Below are 15,842 nucleotides of genomic sequence, written 5' to 3' on the forward strand. Positions count from 1 at the left end.
CAGGTGAATGTTTATACAGTAAATCAAAAACCACGGAGGGAAGACAAAGCATTTTAACTGTGAAGTTTATCAAGACATACTGGAAACATTGCTTTTTCTTCCACTTTTCTTTTTAAAGTATCTGTTGGTTCACTTCCCTCCATTTACTAACTTTCCCCTTCCTTCAGGCGGCAGGGCTACTAGGTCCTGGAGCCCACACCAGGAAGGCACTAAGGACTTCAGCGGTGACCAGGGGAAATACACAAGTGCACAAACAGGTAACCATCATGGGAATAATGGCAATAAGAGGGAGCTCTAACAACTGGAAGGTGGAGATGATAATAAACCCTGGAATACTGAAACAAAATTAGGAGCAGAGGTTGAATTTCCCAATTCTTAAAACCAAAGTTTCAGATTCTGGAACTTTAGATTGTTAGAGCTGTTTGATCTGTATGTATGCCCAGTTTTATTCTACATTTGTATTGACGCACACAAATAGATAACAATGCAGATGCATACATGCACATACAACTTTTTATCCCTGTAAATGTTCTAGAAGACTGGCACCATCACCCTTGTTTTTCAGATAAAGAAACTGCAACATAAAATCAAATGACCAAAGTAAAAAAAAGCCAGTTAGGTCAGGATTTAAACTTAGACAGTCTGACCCCATAGCTTGTCTCTTAATGACTACCACCTACGTGCAGGATTGACACTTGCAAGCTCTCTTCCTTCTTGTGGTCTAGATACAAACAGCTATCAATGGACCAAGATCCCATGAAACCATCACTAAGCTCATGAAACACTTATCTGTCTTTATGCTAGACAATTTTATCACATTATACCATATGATTCCTCTGAGGAATCAACAAGAAAGCCATACATTCCCCAGTGCCACCATTGTGGGGCACTATAGCCTGACCCAGCCCCTCTCCTGCTCACCTGCAGTAGCTGAGAACACCTCACCCCCAGCCCAGCCCCTCTCCTGCTCACCTGCAGTAGCTGAGAACACCTCACCCCCAGCCCAGCCCCTCTCCTGCTCACCTGCAGTAGCTGAGAACACCTCACCCCCAGCCCAGCCCCTCTCCTGCTCACCTGCAGTAGCTGAGAACACCTCACCCCCAGCCCAGCCCCTCTCCTGCTCACCTGCAGTAGCTGAGAACACCTCACCCCCAGCCCAGCCCCTCTCCTGCTCACCTGTAGTAGCTGAGAACATCTCGGTCTTCCTTCTGTCCTTCTTTGGCATCTTGTGCCAGTTCCCTGACACTCTTACTACGGATCTCTTTGTTGCTGTCCCTCCAGAACAGCCACACCTCTTCCTCATCCTCCCCAGCTTCGAGAGCATTCTCTCCAGTGGACACGCCTTCAAACTCAAAACGAGAAAGAACCAACCTGGAAAGAAGAGGCAAAACTACTTCTGAAAATCCTACTTTTGAAACCTTGCTTCTCTTTCAGACTCAAGTCACACAGAAAGCCTCTTTGCATCTCCACTGGAGAGTCGCCAGGAGTCAGATGAACTTCTTCGTGGACTTTAGCTTCTCAACAAGGATGGCTTTGCTACCCAGCAGAATTTGGCAGTGTCTGAAGACATTTTTGGTTATACCAAGAGCCAGCTATGCTGCTGAACCTCCTACAATGACAGGACATTTTTCACCACAAAGAATGACCCAAACCCAAATGTCATGATGCCAAGGTTGAGACACCTTGCATTCATTGAAGTCCTAAATTAAGTTATACCTAAAAAGCAAAAACATACCACATCAGTAGCTTAGGGCATATTTTTTTTTTTAAACACTGCTTATATAGCTGCAGCATATTTACCAGAAAATAGTAATAGTAATGATTATTAATAGTAATCGTTTTCACCACTTTATTGTAGGCCAGTAAACACTTGAACAGTGATATTTTCAACTCCTCTAAAGTAACAATATTAGTACTGAATATTTATGTCCTTTAAAACTTTTAATTGATGATGACACTCTAACAATCTTCAATTCTTGGGGCTAGAGAAATGGCTTAATAGTTAAGGCACTTGCCTGTGAAGCCTAGGGACCTAGGTTCAACTCCCCAGAACCCACAAAAGCCAGATGCACATGTTGGCACCTGTGTCTGGAGCTCACTTGCAGTGGCTAGTGGCCCTGATAGGCCCAATCTCTCCCTCTATCTTTCTTTCCCCCTCAATAAATAAATAAATAATACTGGGGCTGGATAGATGACTTAGCAGTTAAGTGCTTGCCTGTGAAGCCTAAGGCCCCCGGTTCAAGGTTCAATTCCCCAGGACCCACGTTAGCTAGATGCACAAGGGGGCGCAGTTGTCTGGAATTCGTTTGCAGTAGCTGGAAGCCCTAAATGCGCCCATTCTCTCTCTCCCTCCCTCCCTCCCTCCCTCCCTCTCTCTCTCTCTCTCTCTCTCTCTCTCTCTCTCTGTGTCTGTAGCTCTCAAATAAATAAAGATTTAAAGAAAATTTTAAATAAATAATACTTTTAAAATATTTTCAAATGTTCTCTGGCAAGAATACACAATCTTTTTAAATATAGTTTTATTCAATTATTTGAGACATGGAGAGAGAATAAGAGAGAGGGAAAGACTGGGTGTGCCAGGGCCTCTTGCCACAGGACATGAACTACAGATTCATTAATCACCTTGTGGGTCTGGCTTTACATGGGTTCTGGGGATCTAAGCAAATGCCTTTAACTGCTGAGCCAGCTCTCCAGCCCACACTACTACTACTTCTTCTTCTTTTTTTTTTTTTTTTTTTTTTTTTTTTGGTTTTTCAAAGTAGGGTCTCTCTCTGGCTGGCTCAGGCTGACCTGGAATTCACTATGTAGTCTCAGAGTGGACTTGAGCTCATGGTCATCCTCCTACATCAGCCTCCTGAGTGCTGGGATTAAAGGCATACGCCACCATGCCCAGCCCAGATTACATTATTTTTAAGCCAGTATGCTGACTAAGTGGCACCACTCTACACAGAGACCTATGGCACAAACAAGTTTAATCATTCCCTTTGGCAAGACTCGCAAATTTAAAGATGAAACACCAGCCCTGAACTTATGACAACTCTGAAGAAACAATGGGGTTAAGTTTTATTACCCATGAGCACACACATCTCTTCCCACCTTCCTCTTTAGCCTGTGTCCACAGATGCACTCACTTGGTCTCAATCAGGATGTCAGCATTGGTGGGATTCAGCACAGCTTTACAGATGAGCTCCTGGGTCACAGGAATCGATTTGTTCATAGACACACAGAGGTCAGAGAGGTAATCTAAGAACCTAGGCAGAAATGGAAACAAAGACAGACATTGTACAGCAAGCAGAGGCCTGACTAGATCTTGGAGCCACACTCATGCTCACAAAGACAGTCTTCCCATTCCAGTCACAAAACAAGCCAAGGACTCCTTAGGTACTGATGCTAGGGACGAGTGTACCACAAAGATCACAGTAGCAGGGAGGAAAACAAAGCTACAGAGGAGGAAAGTTGGCAGTGGTTGAGACCAGCAAAAGGTGATAAAGGCCAAATACAGGGGAAGAGAAGAGCAAGAAGTCCCCACCAGGAAGCGATGGTGGCATATACAGAGAGGACAGGCCAGACTGTGAGGCCCGGCCACCTTGGGCATTGTGGCCACCTGGCTGTGATGCTCGCTGGCTGTGTTTGGCTACTGACTGTTACTTGGAGACCTCAGTGTGCTCCTCACCTACAGGACAAAGCACAGTGTACTCTTTAAGGGTGTTTCTGAAGACTAAGGGAATAACTCAGGCAAAGAGTGCATTCCAGGAGCCGCTGGCTATTTTCATGGGCGGTAGTAGTCATTTGGAAGCAGCACAACACTGTGCTGTGAGCAGCTTCCTGCTTTACCTGAAATGCTGTGAGGGAAGATGAAGACATGGAAAGGAGTGCAAAGGAAGAGGGGCAGCTCTGTGGGAATGTGATCAAGTGGGATTGATTTGCTGCTGTATAAAAAAGCACTCAAGCAATACTCTCGCCGATGACATCTGAGGCAGAGGGAGTGCTAGCTGATCTTCAGGGGTGATACAAAGTGCATCTACTATGAGACTAGCATCTCATGGGTATTTCTCTGGTCTAAATATAACTTCCTATTTAGCCAGTGAAGGAGTTAAGATTCTGGGAAAAGCCAAGATGGCCAGCTGGGAAACGCTGCAGTGAGCATTGCACCAGTTGGTCTTGGTCCAATACCATGTTCTTGTCACAACTCATCAAAGAACCAGTGGAAAACCTACCTAATCAAAACCTGCCACTGGCAGCCTGTAGGGCAGCAAGCCTAGTTTTAAAAAATAGCACTATGTCCAGCTAAGTTTCTGCATCTTGAATGCATGGACAGGTGCATCTTCCTGCTGTCCCCTCTGGCACCTCACCTGGGCTCCCTGTTCTTTCGCACCAGGCTGACGAACGTGTCAATCTCTGCCGCAGTGATGTGCTTTTCCAGGAGTTTTCGGTTGTTGTGCAGCAGTGCCGTGATAGTGTCTTCAGCCAGCACGTCATAGCCAATCTGCTTCTGCATGAAGCCAAACTGCTTGGCTATGTATTCCTTTTAGGGAGAGCAGAAACAAGTCAGCCACAAACATAAAAGGCAGCAAGACTATGTGACAAACAAGGAGAGCAGCATCTGCTGAGAGCCATCGCACACAGGCAAGGAAACATCTTTCCTGAGCTTCCTGCCTCGGGGCACAGGTGGTACAATCCCACATGCACTTTATTTTAATAAACCTGCCACACACTGTCAATAAGCAAAAATCCTTTAACAGATTATTTTCAGTGCACACTATCAACTTTAATAACTTATTCTACTAAAGAGGGTCCAAAAGTGTTATGCAGCTCTGAACTCATTACCAATTCAGGAGGAAATAACTGTGCCCCATTTCCCTGTGCTGTGGATTATGCTTATCTGAACATCTGGAAAAATGTCAATCCATTTTGTCTTCTATTCCTGGGATAAAGATTCATTTTCAGGGCACTAGATAGAAGAACATCAGGAATATCAAAGCCATTCAGTGAGGCATAAAATCTTCGGCTTCCTTTCTGTAAGATACATATCACATCCTTTGGACATATTTGTGAACTAAAGGAGGCTTCTTCTAAATGGGTGTTTGTGTCAGCTCAAAGGCATTTCCCTGGTTTGCAAGTATGGCCAGGGGTAGAATGCTTGCCTAGCATGTGCAAGATCCTGGGTTTGAACTCTGACATCACAAAAAACAAGTAACAATAGAAAAACAGCCTAAAGATGCTTCCCGGCTCAAGAAAGCTGTCAACTTGCTTAAAGTTCAAGTGGCCCCTGAAATTGGCTGTAATTTTTTCTATTAATTTCTAAATCCTTGGAAATACTCTAGATTAGAAAGCAGGCAGGGACTCTTTTGGTCTATACTCAGTAAGGATGCATGCTGAGAATTTACCAGCCTCAGGTACTCTGCCACCTGGCACAGCTCCTATAATTAGCTAAGTAAAGCTACTGGATCCATCAGTATCAAGAGGGACCGTTTACTTTGTTTATGTACAAGTGTGTCCTGGCACACCCCTCAGCCCTGATGTCTCCTCATTCTTTGGATGAGGAGAGGAGTAGGATAAGATCTTTGGACCTATCTGAGCATGGTGTGAATGCACTGGAGATAGAATAGAAACCGCAGCTTGGACCAGGCATGTGGCGTGCACTTGTAATCCCAGTGCTGGAGGTGTGCACACGGGCGGACCCTGGGGGTTGCTGACCAGACGGTGCTAGTCTAGCTCGTCAGTGTGCTCCAACCAATGAGAGATACCATCTCACGAAAGCTGCAAAGGAATGATACAAGGCTGTCTTTGGCTTTCACATGCCTGGGCACATGTGTGCATGTACATGTTCCTGTACCCACAAACACAAGTTTAAACTTAAAGACAAGATATGTTATAGTGGAAAATCTTGAAGAAGAAAAAAAAGAAGAAGAAATCTTCTGGGCCAAGTTAGCACAACCTGATGGGAGTCAAGGATAGCATCATTTCACACAGTTATGGTGCTAAATGTTGTGAAGCTCTTAATCTAGTGCACTAACACCTGAGGCCTGGGAACTCTTGTGGAGGAATGGAGTTGTTCTGAGCATCATCAGATATTTTTGAGTATCTCTACCTCCACCCACTTGCTCTCATTAAGACTCCTGTTGCAGTCAGCTTCTTGTTGCTGGCACAAAGCATCTGACCAAAAGCAGCTTGTGGGAGGAAAGGGTTTTTTGGCTTACAGACTAGAGAGGAAACTCCATGATGGCAGGGCAAGCCATGGTTTGAGCAGAGGCTGGACATCACCTCCTGATCAACATCAGGTGACAACATTAGGTGGAGAGTGTGCCAATCACTGGCTATAACACCCATAATCCTGCCACCAACAATCCACTTCCAACAAGGTTCCAATTCATAAATTGCCATTCAGCCAAGGATCAAACATCCAGAACATAAAAGTTTGTGGGGGACATGTGAATCAAACCACCATAGCTCCCAAGCTGTAACATGCAAATGGGGCTCCAGACACGGTCAGTTGTCAATCATGAGACAAAACCGTTTGTGGTTGAGAACCAATAGTACACCAAAACAGGTCATAATTACTTGAGAATCTCAAGATGGTTTGTTACCCCTTTTACTTTGAGGGGAAAATAAATATGGTACTGTGTGCATACTTACACCTACATCTATGGATATGTAAACCAATCCATAACACATACATTTACAGACCTTGATTTAAAACACCAGCAAACAAGAGCCAGAACCAAGAGAAGAAGAAAAAAGTTAGCAGCAGGTAGAGGACAGGAAGAACAGTCCAACTCTCTCTGCCTCTTGCTTGGTGTGTGTTTGCAGTATGTCTGTGTGGTGTGTGCATGGTGTGTGTACATATGCATGCTGATGCACATGCATGTGGAGAAGAGGAGGAATCAGGTGTCCTCCTGTATTAATTTTCTGCCTTATTCCCCTGAGACAGAGACTCTCACTGAATCCAGAGCTCCCCATCTTCCATTTAGACTTGCTGCTTTTGCTTCCCTTAGAACTGGGTTACAGGCAGGTATAGCTATGCTCATTAAAAAAATTATTTATTTAAGGGGGCAGGTAGAAAGAGAGACAGAGAGAGAGAGAAAGAAAGAACAGGCATGTCAGGGCCTCTAGCCACTGCAAACAAATTCCAGACATGTGTGCCAACCTTAGGCATCTGGTTTTATGTGGGTACTGGGGAATCGAACTTGGGTCCTTAGGCTTCATAGGTAAGCACCTTAACTAAGCCATCTCTCCAGCCTCATTTTTTTTTTTTTAATGTGAGCGCTAGGGATCAAATTCAAGTTCTCATGCTTGCACAACAAGAACTCTTACCCACTGAGTCATCTCCCCAGCAACTACTGTATGTTTAACATATACACACAGAATCACTTCATTCCTAAGCCTTAAAGGAACATATCATACAAAGTACTATAAATGTAGCATCAATCTCAAAAGGAGAAATTTCACTGAAATGTGGCAGCAGAAGAGAAATTCTATCTTTTTATCTTGCCTGTTTATTAAATTGGCACTTAAAAATTGTACGTATCTACAGCATTTTGTGTCATGTGTCTTCAGTATTTTTCTTAAAAATTCTACAATTAATGCATTTTCTCCCAGGCTTACAATCTGTTTCCTTTTCACGAGCAAACTGAACATTCTCTACCCATAAAGGATATAAGCGCATGAGTAAAACACATCAACTTCAGAGAGAAACCTGACCCCCACTTTCTATTCAGCTTAATCCCCACCTGGTTCTTCCTGTAGTCTTGCTGTGAATGTCTTAGGACCCGGTAGCACAGTCTGCAGATGTGTCTGAAAGGAGCATGTCGCTGGTCCCCCAGCTCCTCCAGCCGAAGCATTGGGCCATCCCCACAGTCTGTGAAGGGGGCCTGCAACAACTTGAAGATCTGTTGGTGGAAGTGAAGAGCAGACACGGTTATCACTGAACATTTTAGAGGTTAGCCCTCTGTCTGGAAGGAAGGCAATTGCAGGGGTGGCGATATTACATGGGAAGATTTTTCTATCCATACCCAACAATAGTCTTACACCACCCAGTCAATCAGCTGAATTGGGCACCCATCACTCACTCAGTCCATGTAGACCTAACTGGTCCTCACTACAGGATTGAGCACATAGTAGAATGAGAAGATTCTAGGTTAGAATCACACACATTATTCCTTCATCTAGGGAAGAAAACTAAAGTAGACAGGTACTGATTTGGGGACCCTTGTTAAGCCAGGCTTCAAAACACATCCACAGAGGAGCTTCTGACCTGAGATGCCCACACATGCCCACCCAAATACATGCTGACCTCAAAAACTTAGCTGGCCTGAAACTTCTGGAAGGAAGTTAATTAGTTTGAGGAACAGTTTGGAAAAGATTCCCTTTGCTTCATGAGACCATGCCCAGCCATTTTCTAAGACAGTGTAACTTTAGCCACACCAATCACAGTTCTCACCAAATAAGATGTAATTACCAAACTTGCTTGCAGGTTAAGCTACAGAAGCATTATCATCTTGTAAAACCCAGGGTACTTTTTTGAAACTGCTAGGTTTGGGTGTCTTCTAGATTAGACTCTCTTAAGACCAAAATAAATGTAATTCTTTGCTACCAACTAGGCTGATTTGATCTTGGGGAATACTTCCTAACAGTACAGATCATAGTCAAAATATACAAAGATATTGTAAGGGTGAAAACAGGTAACAAGTGTAAGTTGCCGAAATACAGTGCCTTACATGAGCGACCAGTGAATGCCTCTACCACTGAATCACCCAGTTTTGCTCTTAAAGGATCACTATTTGTGGGACTGAACACTAAGCCAGAATTCTAATTTGGGAATCACCACATCAAATAGCTGGATATAATTTATTCTTGAGCTTTGAATTCCTACTGGAACATGAATTTTGTCTATCACAGACCAACAGGAATAAGAATTCCCAAGTGCCAAATTCCCACAGAGAACTAATATGTTTCCCTTTTAGCTTTGGGGGCTAGCAATTTCCAAGGAAAGACTGTAGATGGATATTCCACAGCTTTAGAGAATTACATGGTGGACATTTTGTGTATTCCTCTACCCTGGATTTGTCATGTTCCTCCCTCTGTCTGATACTATAATGGTATTATATATCTGCCAAAGTCTATATAATGTACAGCACTGAGAGTGGATTCTAAACAGTGGGTTTTAGGTAATAGTGATGGCTTGATCTAAGTTCACTGACCATAACAAATGTTCCAATCCAGTGCAGGATGCTAGCTAGGGGACAGGGACACAGGGGAACACACTGTGCTTGCCATTTAACTTTGCTCTGAACTTAAAACTGCTCTATCAAATTTCTTTAAAAGGGTGCAGGACTAGGAAAATGGCTTAGTACATAAGAGCTTGCCCTATAAGCACGAGGACCAGAGAGGGCCTGAATTTCATCCCTAGCACCCATGTAAAACTATGGGTATGGGCACATGTAGCAGTCAGCTTCAGGTGGCTGGGATGAACTTCAACATCAGGCACAGTTATGGAGGAAGTGATTTATTTGAAGCAGGGAAGTTCCATAATGGCAGAAGTTGACTTGCTTTCACAGGTCCATGCCAAGAGAGAAAGACCCCAAACCAAAAGCCATTCCACAAAGCACATTTAGGAATTCCAAGCAAAGCTCAGCTTTTGCTTTAGATTGGAATTCTAAATCTACCTCCACTCCTGAGGGCTGGAACCTAGGATCTGCCGGGTGACACCTCCTCCAGCCAGGTGGCTGCAGATCTAAATTATGAACTTTAATAAAATCCTGAATATATTGGGGGTCATCAATTCAAACTACCACAGCACATATGCCTATAACCCTAATCCTGTGGGGTGGGGATCAGGAGACTTGCTGGGTCAGCCAGTATGACTAAAAACCAGCAGCTCCAGGTTCAGTAAGAGACATCATCTCAAGAAAAAAGGCAGAAGTGAAAGTGAAGGACACCTGACTTCTACTCTGGCTCCCACATATGTGTGCACGGGGTGCCCACATCTGTGCACACATGTGCATATTTTATACAACTGCACATGCCACACACATATACACACCACACATATTACACTCACACATGCAAAAAAAAAAAAAAAAAGAGATCCACACTATCAAGTCTTCTAGATGAGAATGCTCCATTATCTTCCATGAACAGAGAACCCAGATTTCTTATGAAGCCACCTCTGCCCCAGTACATCACCTTCACCAACCTGCTTGAGAATATTCTGTTCCCTCATCAGTTTCTGCCGCTCTCTGTTGGGCTTGGAGAAGACTACTTCAAGCACATCTTGGCCAGAGTTAGTTCCACCAGTGACAAAGTAAACTAAGTCTTCTAGCAGTTTAGTGACAGACCTTAGGAGGAAAGAAGCTATTAGAGACAGCCTTCAGTATTCAACAGGCGGGCAGTTTCTTCTAGGCACCTTCAAACCTCATAAACCAGGTAACTAGAAGAGGACCCACGCTTCCCCAGTCCTTGAAATCCACAGCTGAGGCCCAGTGGGATAAACAGTAAGCCCTTTCAAAAGAGAGAAGGTGAACATGAAAGTACTGGTTTTGGGAAAACATTCATGAAAGCTCTGTTATCCTCACATACTGTTTGGAGGCCCCATTCTCTCACTCTGCCAAGAGTCTAAACTCCACAGCAGATGAGGATGGCTGACAGGCGTGGGATGGCCTCACCTTCTTTCATTCTGAGTGATGGTGCCCTTTTCCAGCTTCCCAGCGATGGAGCCCAGGACCTTGCTGGCATCATTGGCAAAGTCCAGGTCCCGAACTTCAGCAGGTGAAACAGGAACTATGGCAAATGCTTCCTTATCCTCCTTCACAGGAGAGGTGCCAATCTGAAATTCAAGGCTGTCTTTGAAGAAAAATCTTGGATTGGGAGAGTAAAACACTAGTGACACACTCTGTTTATAGGTAATTGAGGAATCCAGAAAAACACATGGAGCTAAAATCAATTGTCAGGAAAATTTGAAGGATGCCCTCCAAATGTGTGCAATTGAAGTTGTGATCCATGGAAATAAATTCTGTTAGGACCAGTGTAATAGGAAAGTGGACACTAGTATAGTTTGAAAAAATTTTAAACTTGTTACTTTATAAATTTTCATTGTATACATTCATTGCACATGGCACTTTGTTACTTATGCTCACTTTCATAGAAGCACATGTTGTACAACAAGAAAGAGGCTGAGGGCAGATGTTTTCAGTGACACTACTATGACCATATAGCTTCATCTGTCACAGGGAACATGTTAGATTTTGCTATTAAAGAACAGTTCATTAATAAAGCAAAACCAAATATGGAAAATGGTAATTACTGATCTACAGAGTACTGATGGAAACTATATCATTCTTTGTTGTTCATGTGAATGGGACGTGTTATCACATATGTGTGGGCATATGAGTGTGTATACATGTGCATGCACATGGAGGCCAGAGGTTGATATCAAGGGTCTTCCTTGATTGCTTCCACATTATTTACTGAGACGGGGCCCTTCACTGGAACCTGTAGCTAGTTGATTTAGCTCAGCTTGCTCCAGAGCTTCTCTGCCTCCTGGGTGCTTGGATTGCAGGCAGGCTGTCACACCTGTCCAGCATTTTCATGGGTGCTGGGATCTGAACTCAGGTCTTCACACTTGCAGAACAAGTACTTCATCAACTGAGTCACTTCCCCAGCCCCAAAATGGACCATTCTTTCAATTTTGCTGCAAACTTTAAAACATCCATAAAAGTAGAAGGGAAAAAAATCCAATAACCTTTCCCACTACTACAACCCGCCCCCTGAAAAAAAAAAAAAAAAAAAAGCCAACAAGTGATAGTTTCCTTACAATTTTCAAAGAAAAACCTCATGCATGCATTTATGTTCTAAGAGCCTGAAGACTATGTTATAAAAGTGGAGAGGAGAGAGGGGGTTAAAAAGGACAGAGAAAAGTTTCACAAATAAAAATGTATAATTATATACACAAAGAATAAATAATAAAGATTATGAAAATCAACTAGCTATTTGAGGTACCTCAAGGCACAAGTAAACATTCCCTTGGCAAAAAAAGGAAACAAACACACAAACAAAAAATCTGTCACAGTGGCATAAACACAAACAAGTGCTTAGCAACTAGGGCAGAAGCAAAATCCCTGAGCTTGTTCCATCCAGGTTCCTCTGAGCAATTTAAAAAAAAAAAATTTTTTTTAAGTTATATTCAAGTTTCTACGACACTCTTACCAAACTAAAAGAAACACAACAGAAAACCACGTAACCACTCCACATTCTGCTGTAAAAGGGTGCCTTTCGTGAGACCACAAGCCATGTTCCGGGACTTACTTTGAGCATCACGGGCTTCTCTTCCTCCTTGTCAATGGGAATGTTGGTGCTGTGGACCCAGGTGTTCGTGCACAGGTGCCTAAGCCGGACATAGGAGTTCCTACAAGAAAGGAAAGGAGAGTTTTTCAAACAGAAACAATTAAGGTTACTCTAGAGCCACTGGTCTAAAATGTATTCTGGGCTGGAGAGATGGCTTAGCGGTTAAGCGCTTGCCTGTGAAGCCTAAGGACCCCGGTTCAAGGCTCAATTCCCCAGGACCCACGTTAGCCAGATGCACAGGGGTCACACGCGTCTGGAGTTTGTTTACAGAGGCTGGAAGCCCTGGTGTGCCTGTTCTCTCTCACCCCCCCCCCTTCCCTCTCTGTTGCTCTAAATAAATAAAAATGAAAAAAAAATGTATTTTATCAAAACAGGATGAATACAAATGGTCTCTAATGCATACGCTGAACATATATATACTTCCAATACACACACTGAACATATATGGGGTGTTAGGAGTATAGGAAAGTTCTTAGACCCCAAACCCTAAGTTCATGTCTATTTACAAAAAAAAAAAAAAAAGTTTAATTTATTTGAGGGGCTGGAGAGATGGCTTAGCAGTCAAGGTTCTTGCCTGCAAAGCCAAAGGAACCAGGTTAGATTCCCCAGGACCTACATAAGCCAGAGTCACAAGATGGTGCATGTACCTAGAGTTTGTTTATAGTGGCTAGAGGTCCTAGTGCACCCATTCTTTCTTTATATCTGCGCCTCTCTCTCTCTCTCTCTCTCTCTCTCTCTCAAATAAATATTTCTTTTAAAAAGTTATTTGAGAGAGAGAGAGAGAAAGAGAAAGAAAATGGGTATGCCAGGGCCTCTAGCTGTTGCAAATGAACTCCAGATGCATGTGCCACCTTGTACATCTGGCTTATGTGGGTCCCAGGGAACCAAACATGGATCCTTTGGCTTTGTAGGCAAGTGCCCTCATGTCTACTTTTAACCAAAGAATTGAATACGATCAGACTAAGAAGGACAATTATGAAGTTATTATATTTATTGAGGGAACTACAGAACCAAAGGAAGGAAGATGGATATACCCACTTGGCCTGAGAGCACACACGTTGGGCCTGGGAAAACCGTACAGAGGACAGAAAAGAAAGTATAAAGAGGTCCTGCCATGTGGAGGGCAGGAGGAGGTAAAGACCCCATGATTTTATTCTATCGTATCTTAAGAGCACCAAAACTGGCTGAGCCAAGATGAGGGGAAATTCACCTGAAATGATGGACCACCAAGAAGGAGGCTCGTCCTCTCGCATGCATCTATTTACAATCTTATGGTGGTAGGCCCTACCTTCCAGCTCAGCTGGGCCAGAGAGACAGGGATTGGTCTGGGTTAGGGGTTGTCTCAGGAACAGGCTAGCCATGATGCCAAGTTCCAGGGGCTGAACTTCATCAACCACAATGATAGGATTAGATTTAAATCCTAGGAAAGACCACGCTCCCAGCAGGGGCCCAGGTTGTTTGTGGGAAAACAGATCTAGGGAAGAGATAAGAAGTCAGATGATGTTTTGATCTAGCCAAGTGGAGATTTCCAGGAGAGGCCCAAAGACATTCCTGCTTCTTACTTTCTGGGGCCCAGTCACCCTAACTGCCTAACAAAGCTACCTGACCCCCCTCATTTATTCTTCCAATACATATTCAGAACATAATGCTTAGGAGCAAGTAGTTCCGGGTTAAGTCACATTCGGATATACGCACAGTAGAAAATGATTCCTTGTGATTCTAAGGTGACTGGGATTTGCTGTATTTCTAATAGGTAAGCTTTACCTTGTGGATAAACAGTATAAACACCATGAGATGGAGCAACAGGAACTGGTTATATATTACTATGTATTCATGCTTGACACAAGAGATAGTCAAACAGTGGTTGAAATTTCCACAAGCTCAATAAAGCAAAAGATGAAACCATAAAATTTCTGGAAGTATGTAACAAAGTTTATTATCTCTAAATTTTAAAAGGAAAAGAAAGATACATTTTATCAGGTAGTCTAATTTTTTATCTTCTGTGGAGAGAGGGAGAGCGTGAGCAGGAGTTCACACATGCTCATCATGAACCAAGCTGAAAAACAGCAGCAGGTTGGGAAAACAAAAGAGTACAATGTAACATTAAAAAGTTACTAATCCTGGGTTGGAGAGATGGCTTAGCGGCTAATGCATTTGCCCACGAAGCCTAAGGACCTAGGTAAAATTCTCCTGGTCCCATGTAAGCTAGATGTACAAAGTGGCACATGTGTCTGGAGTTTGTTTACTGTGGTTGGAGGCCCTGATGCACCCATTCTCTCTTTTTCTCTCTCTAATAAATAAAGTTAATTTTTAACTTAAAACAACAGTTATTAATCCTGATTTCCCTGGATTTTTCCCTCTTGAGATCCCTCCCAGCTAGAAGGGTGAAACACCTCTCAGCTTTGAAACTTTCCTAATTTTCTTCTCTCTTATTTCTATGCTTGCTCTTTTGTTCAATATTTATTTATTTACATGCAGAGTGAGACAGAGAGAAATGAGGCAGAGAGAAAGAATGGACGTGCCAGGACCTCTAGCCACCGAGAACAAACTCTAGATGCATGTGCTACTTTGTGCATATGGCTTTATGTGGGTACTGGGGAATCGAACCCGGGTCATCAAGCTTTGTAGGCAAGTGTAGCCATCTCTCCAGGCCTCTACTCTCTCTTAAATAGATCTTTCATAATTAAAAGTTATTATTCCTCACATACAATGAATGGCTAATGAATGAATAAGAAAAATGTGTATAATGAAAATGGGACATGGAAACAATGCCATGACATAAATATAATTATTAAAATTATACATATTAAATTGTATTTAATAATTAAATAAGTGGCTGATATTCAATCTTCTTATTATGTAATTCACATAAATAAAAACAATCATTTTATTCTGTCATATCTCAAGGTCACCAAAACTGATAAACCACTGTTAACAAAAGCTTAGGGAATGCTTCTGAGCCTTAGGCAGAGTTATGCTTTTTGTTTTGTTGCTGGGGATTAAATCCAGGGCCCCACACATGCTAAGAACTTGGCTACTGAACCACACTCCCAGTCCCTGTCCATTATGGGTTAAGAATACCACCAGCCACAGTCTATAAAGCAGCCTGACACTTTAGATGACATGACAGATCTCTCTCCCTCTCTCTCTCTCTCTCTCTCTCTCTCTCTCTCTCACACACACACACACACACACACACACACACACACACACGGTTTGAGTGTCAAATGTCATCAGCAGGGTGGCACTGTTTGGGAAGAGATTGGAACCTTTAAGAGGTAGAGCCTTGCTGAAAGGGAGGGTCACTGTGAGCAGGCCCTGCAGTCTTCCTGACTTCTCTACTTCCAGTTCTCTCTCTCTGCTTCTTCCTAACTATGGATGCACTGTGACAAGCCAGCCTTCTGCTTCTGCCACCATGCCTTCCCTGCTATGACAGAATGTGCCTCCTGGAAACTGTATCCAGAATAATTTCTTTCCTTCCTTAAGCTTCTGGCCAGATG

At 43.1% G+C, this 15,842-nt stretch overlaps 1 protein-coding gene across 16 annotated transcripts in view; it reads right to left on the reverse strand.

Annotated features, from left to right (window-relative positions):
• Itpr1 (inositol 1,4,5-trisphosphate receptor type 1) overlaps positions 1 to 15,842 on the reverse strand; it is a 380,520-nt gene that overhangs the window by 178,035 nt on the left and 186,643 nt on the right. For all 16 annotated transcript variants that reach the window (XM_045134263.1, XM_045134269.1, XM_045134267.1 and 13 more), the window contains 7 exons: positions 12,304 to 12,403; positions 10,665 to 10,825; positions 10,196 to 10,337; positions 7,731 to 7,889; positions 4,353 to 4,525; positions 3,132 to 3,251; positions 1,177 to 1,371 (listed from right to left, as the gene is read on the reverse strand). In XM_045134263.1, the coding sequence (XP_044990198.1) occupies positions 1,177 to 1,371; positions 3,132 to 3,251; positions 4,353 to 4,525; positions 7,731 to 7,889; positions 10,196 to 10,337; positions 10,665 to 10,825; positions 12,304 to 12,403 (1,050 nt within the window). The remainder of the gene's footprint in view (positions 1 to 1,176; positions 1,372 to 3,131; positions 3,252 to 4,352; positions 4,526 to 7,730; positions 7,890 to 10,195; positions 10,338 to 10,664; positions 10,826 to 12,303; positions 12,404 to 15,842) is intronic.

Source organism: Jaculus jaculus, chromosome 14 (genome assembly GCF_020740685.1).
Source record: "Jaculus jaculus isolate mJacJac1 chromosome 14, mJacJac1.mat.Y.cur, whole genome shotgun sequence".
NCBI lineage: Eukaryota > Metazoa > Chordata > Mammalia > Rodentia > Dipodidae > Jaculus > Jaculus jaculus.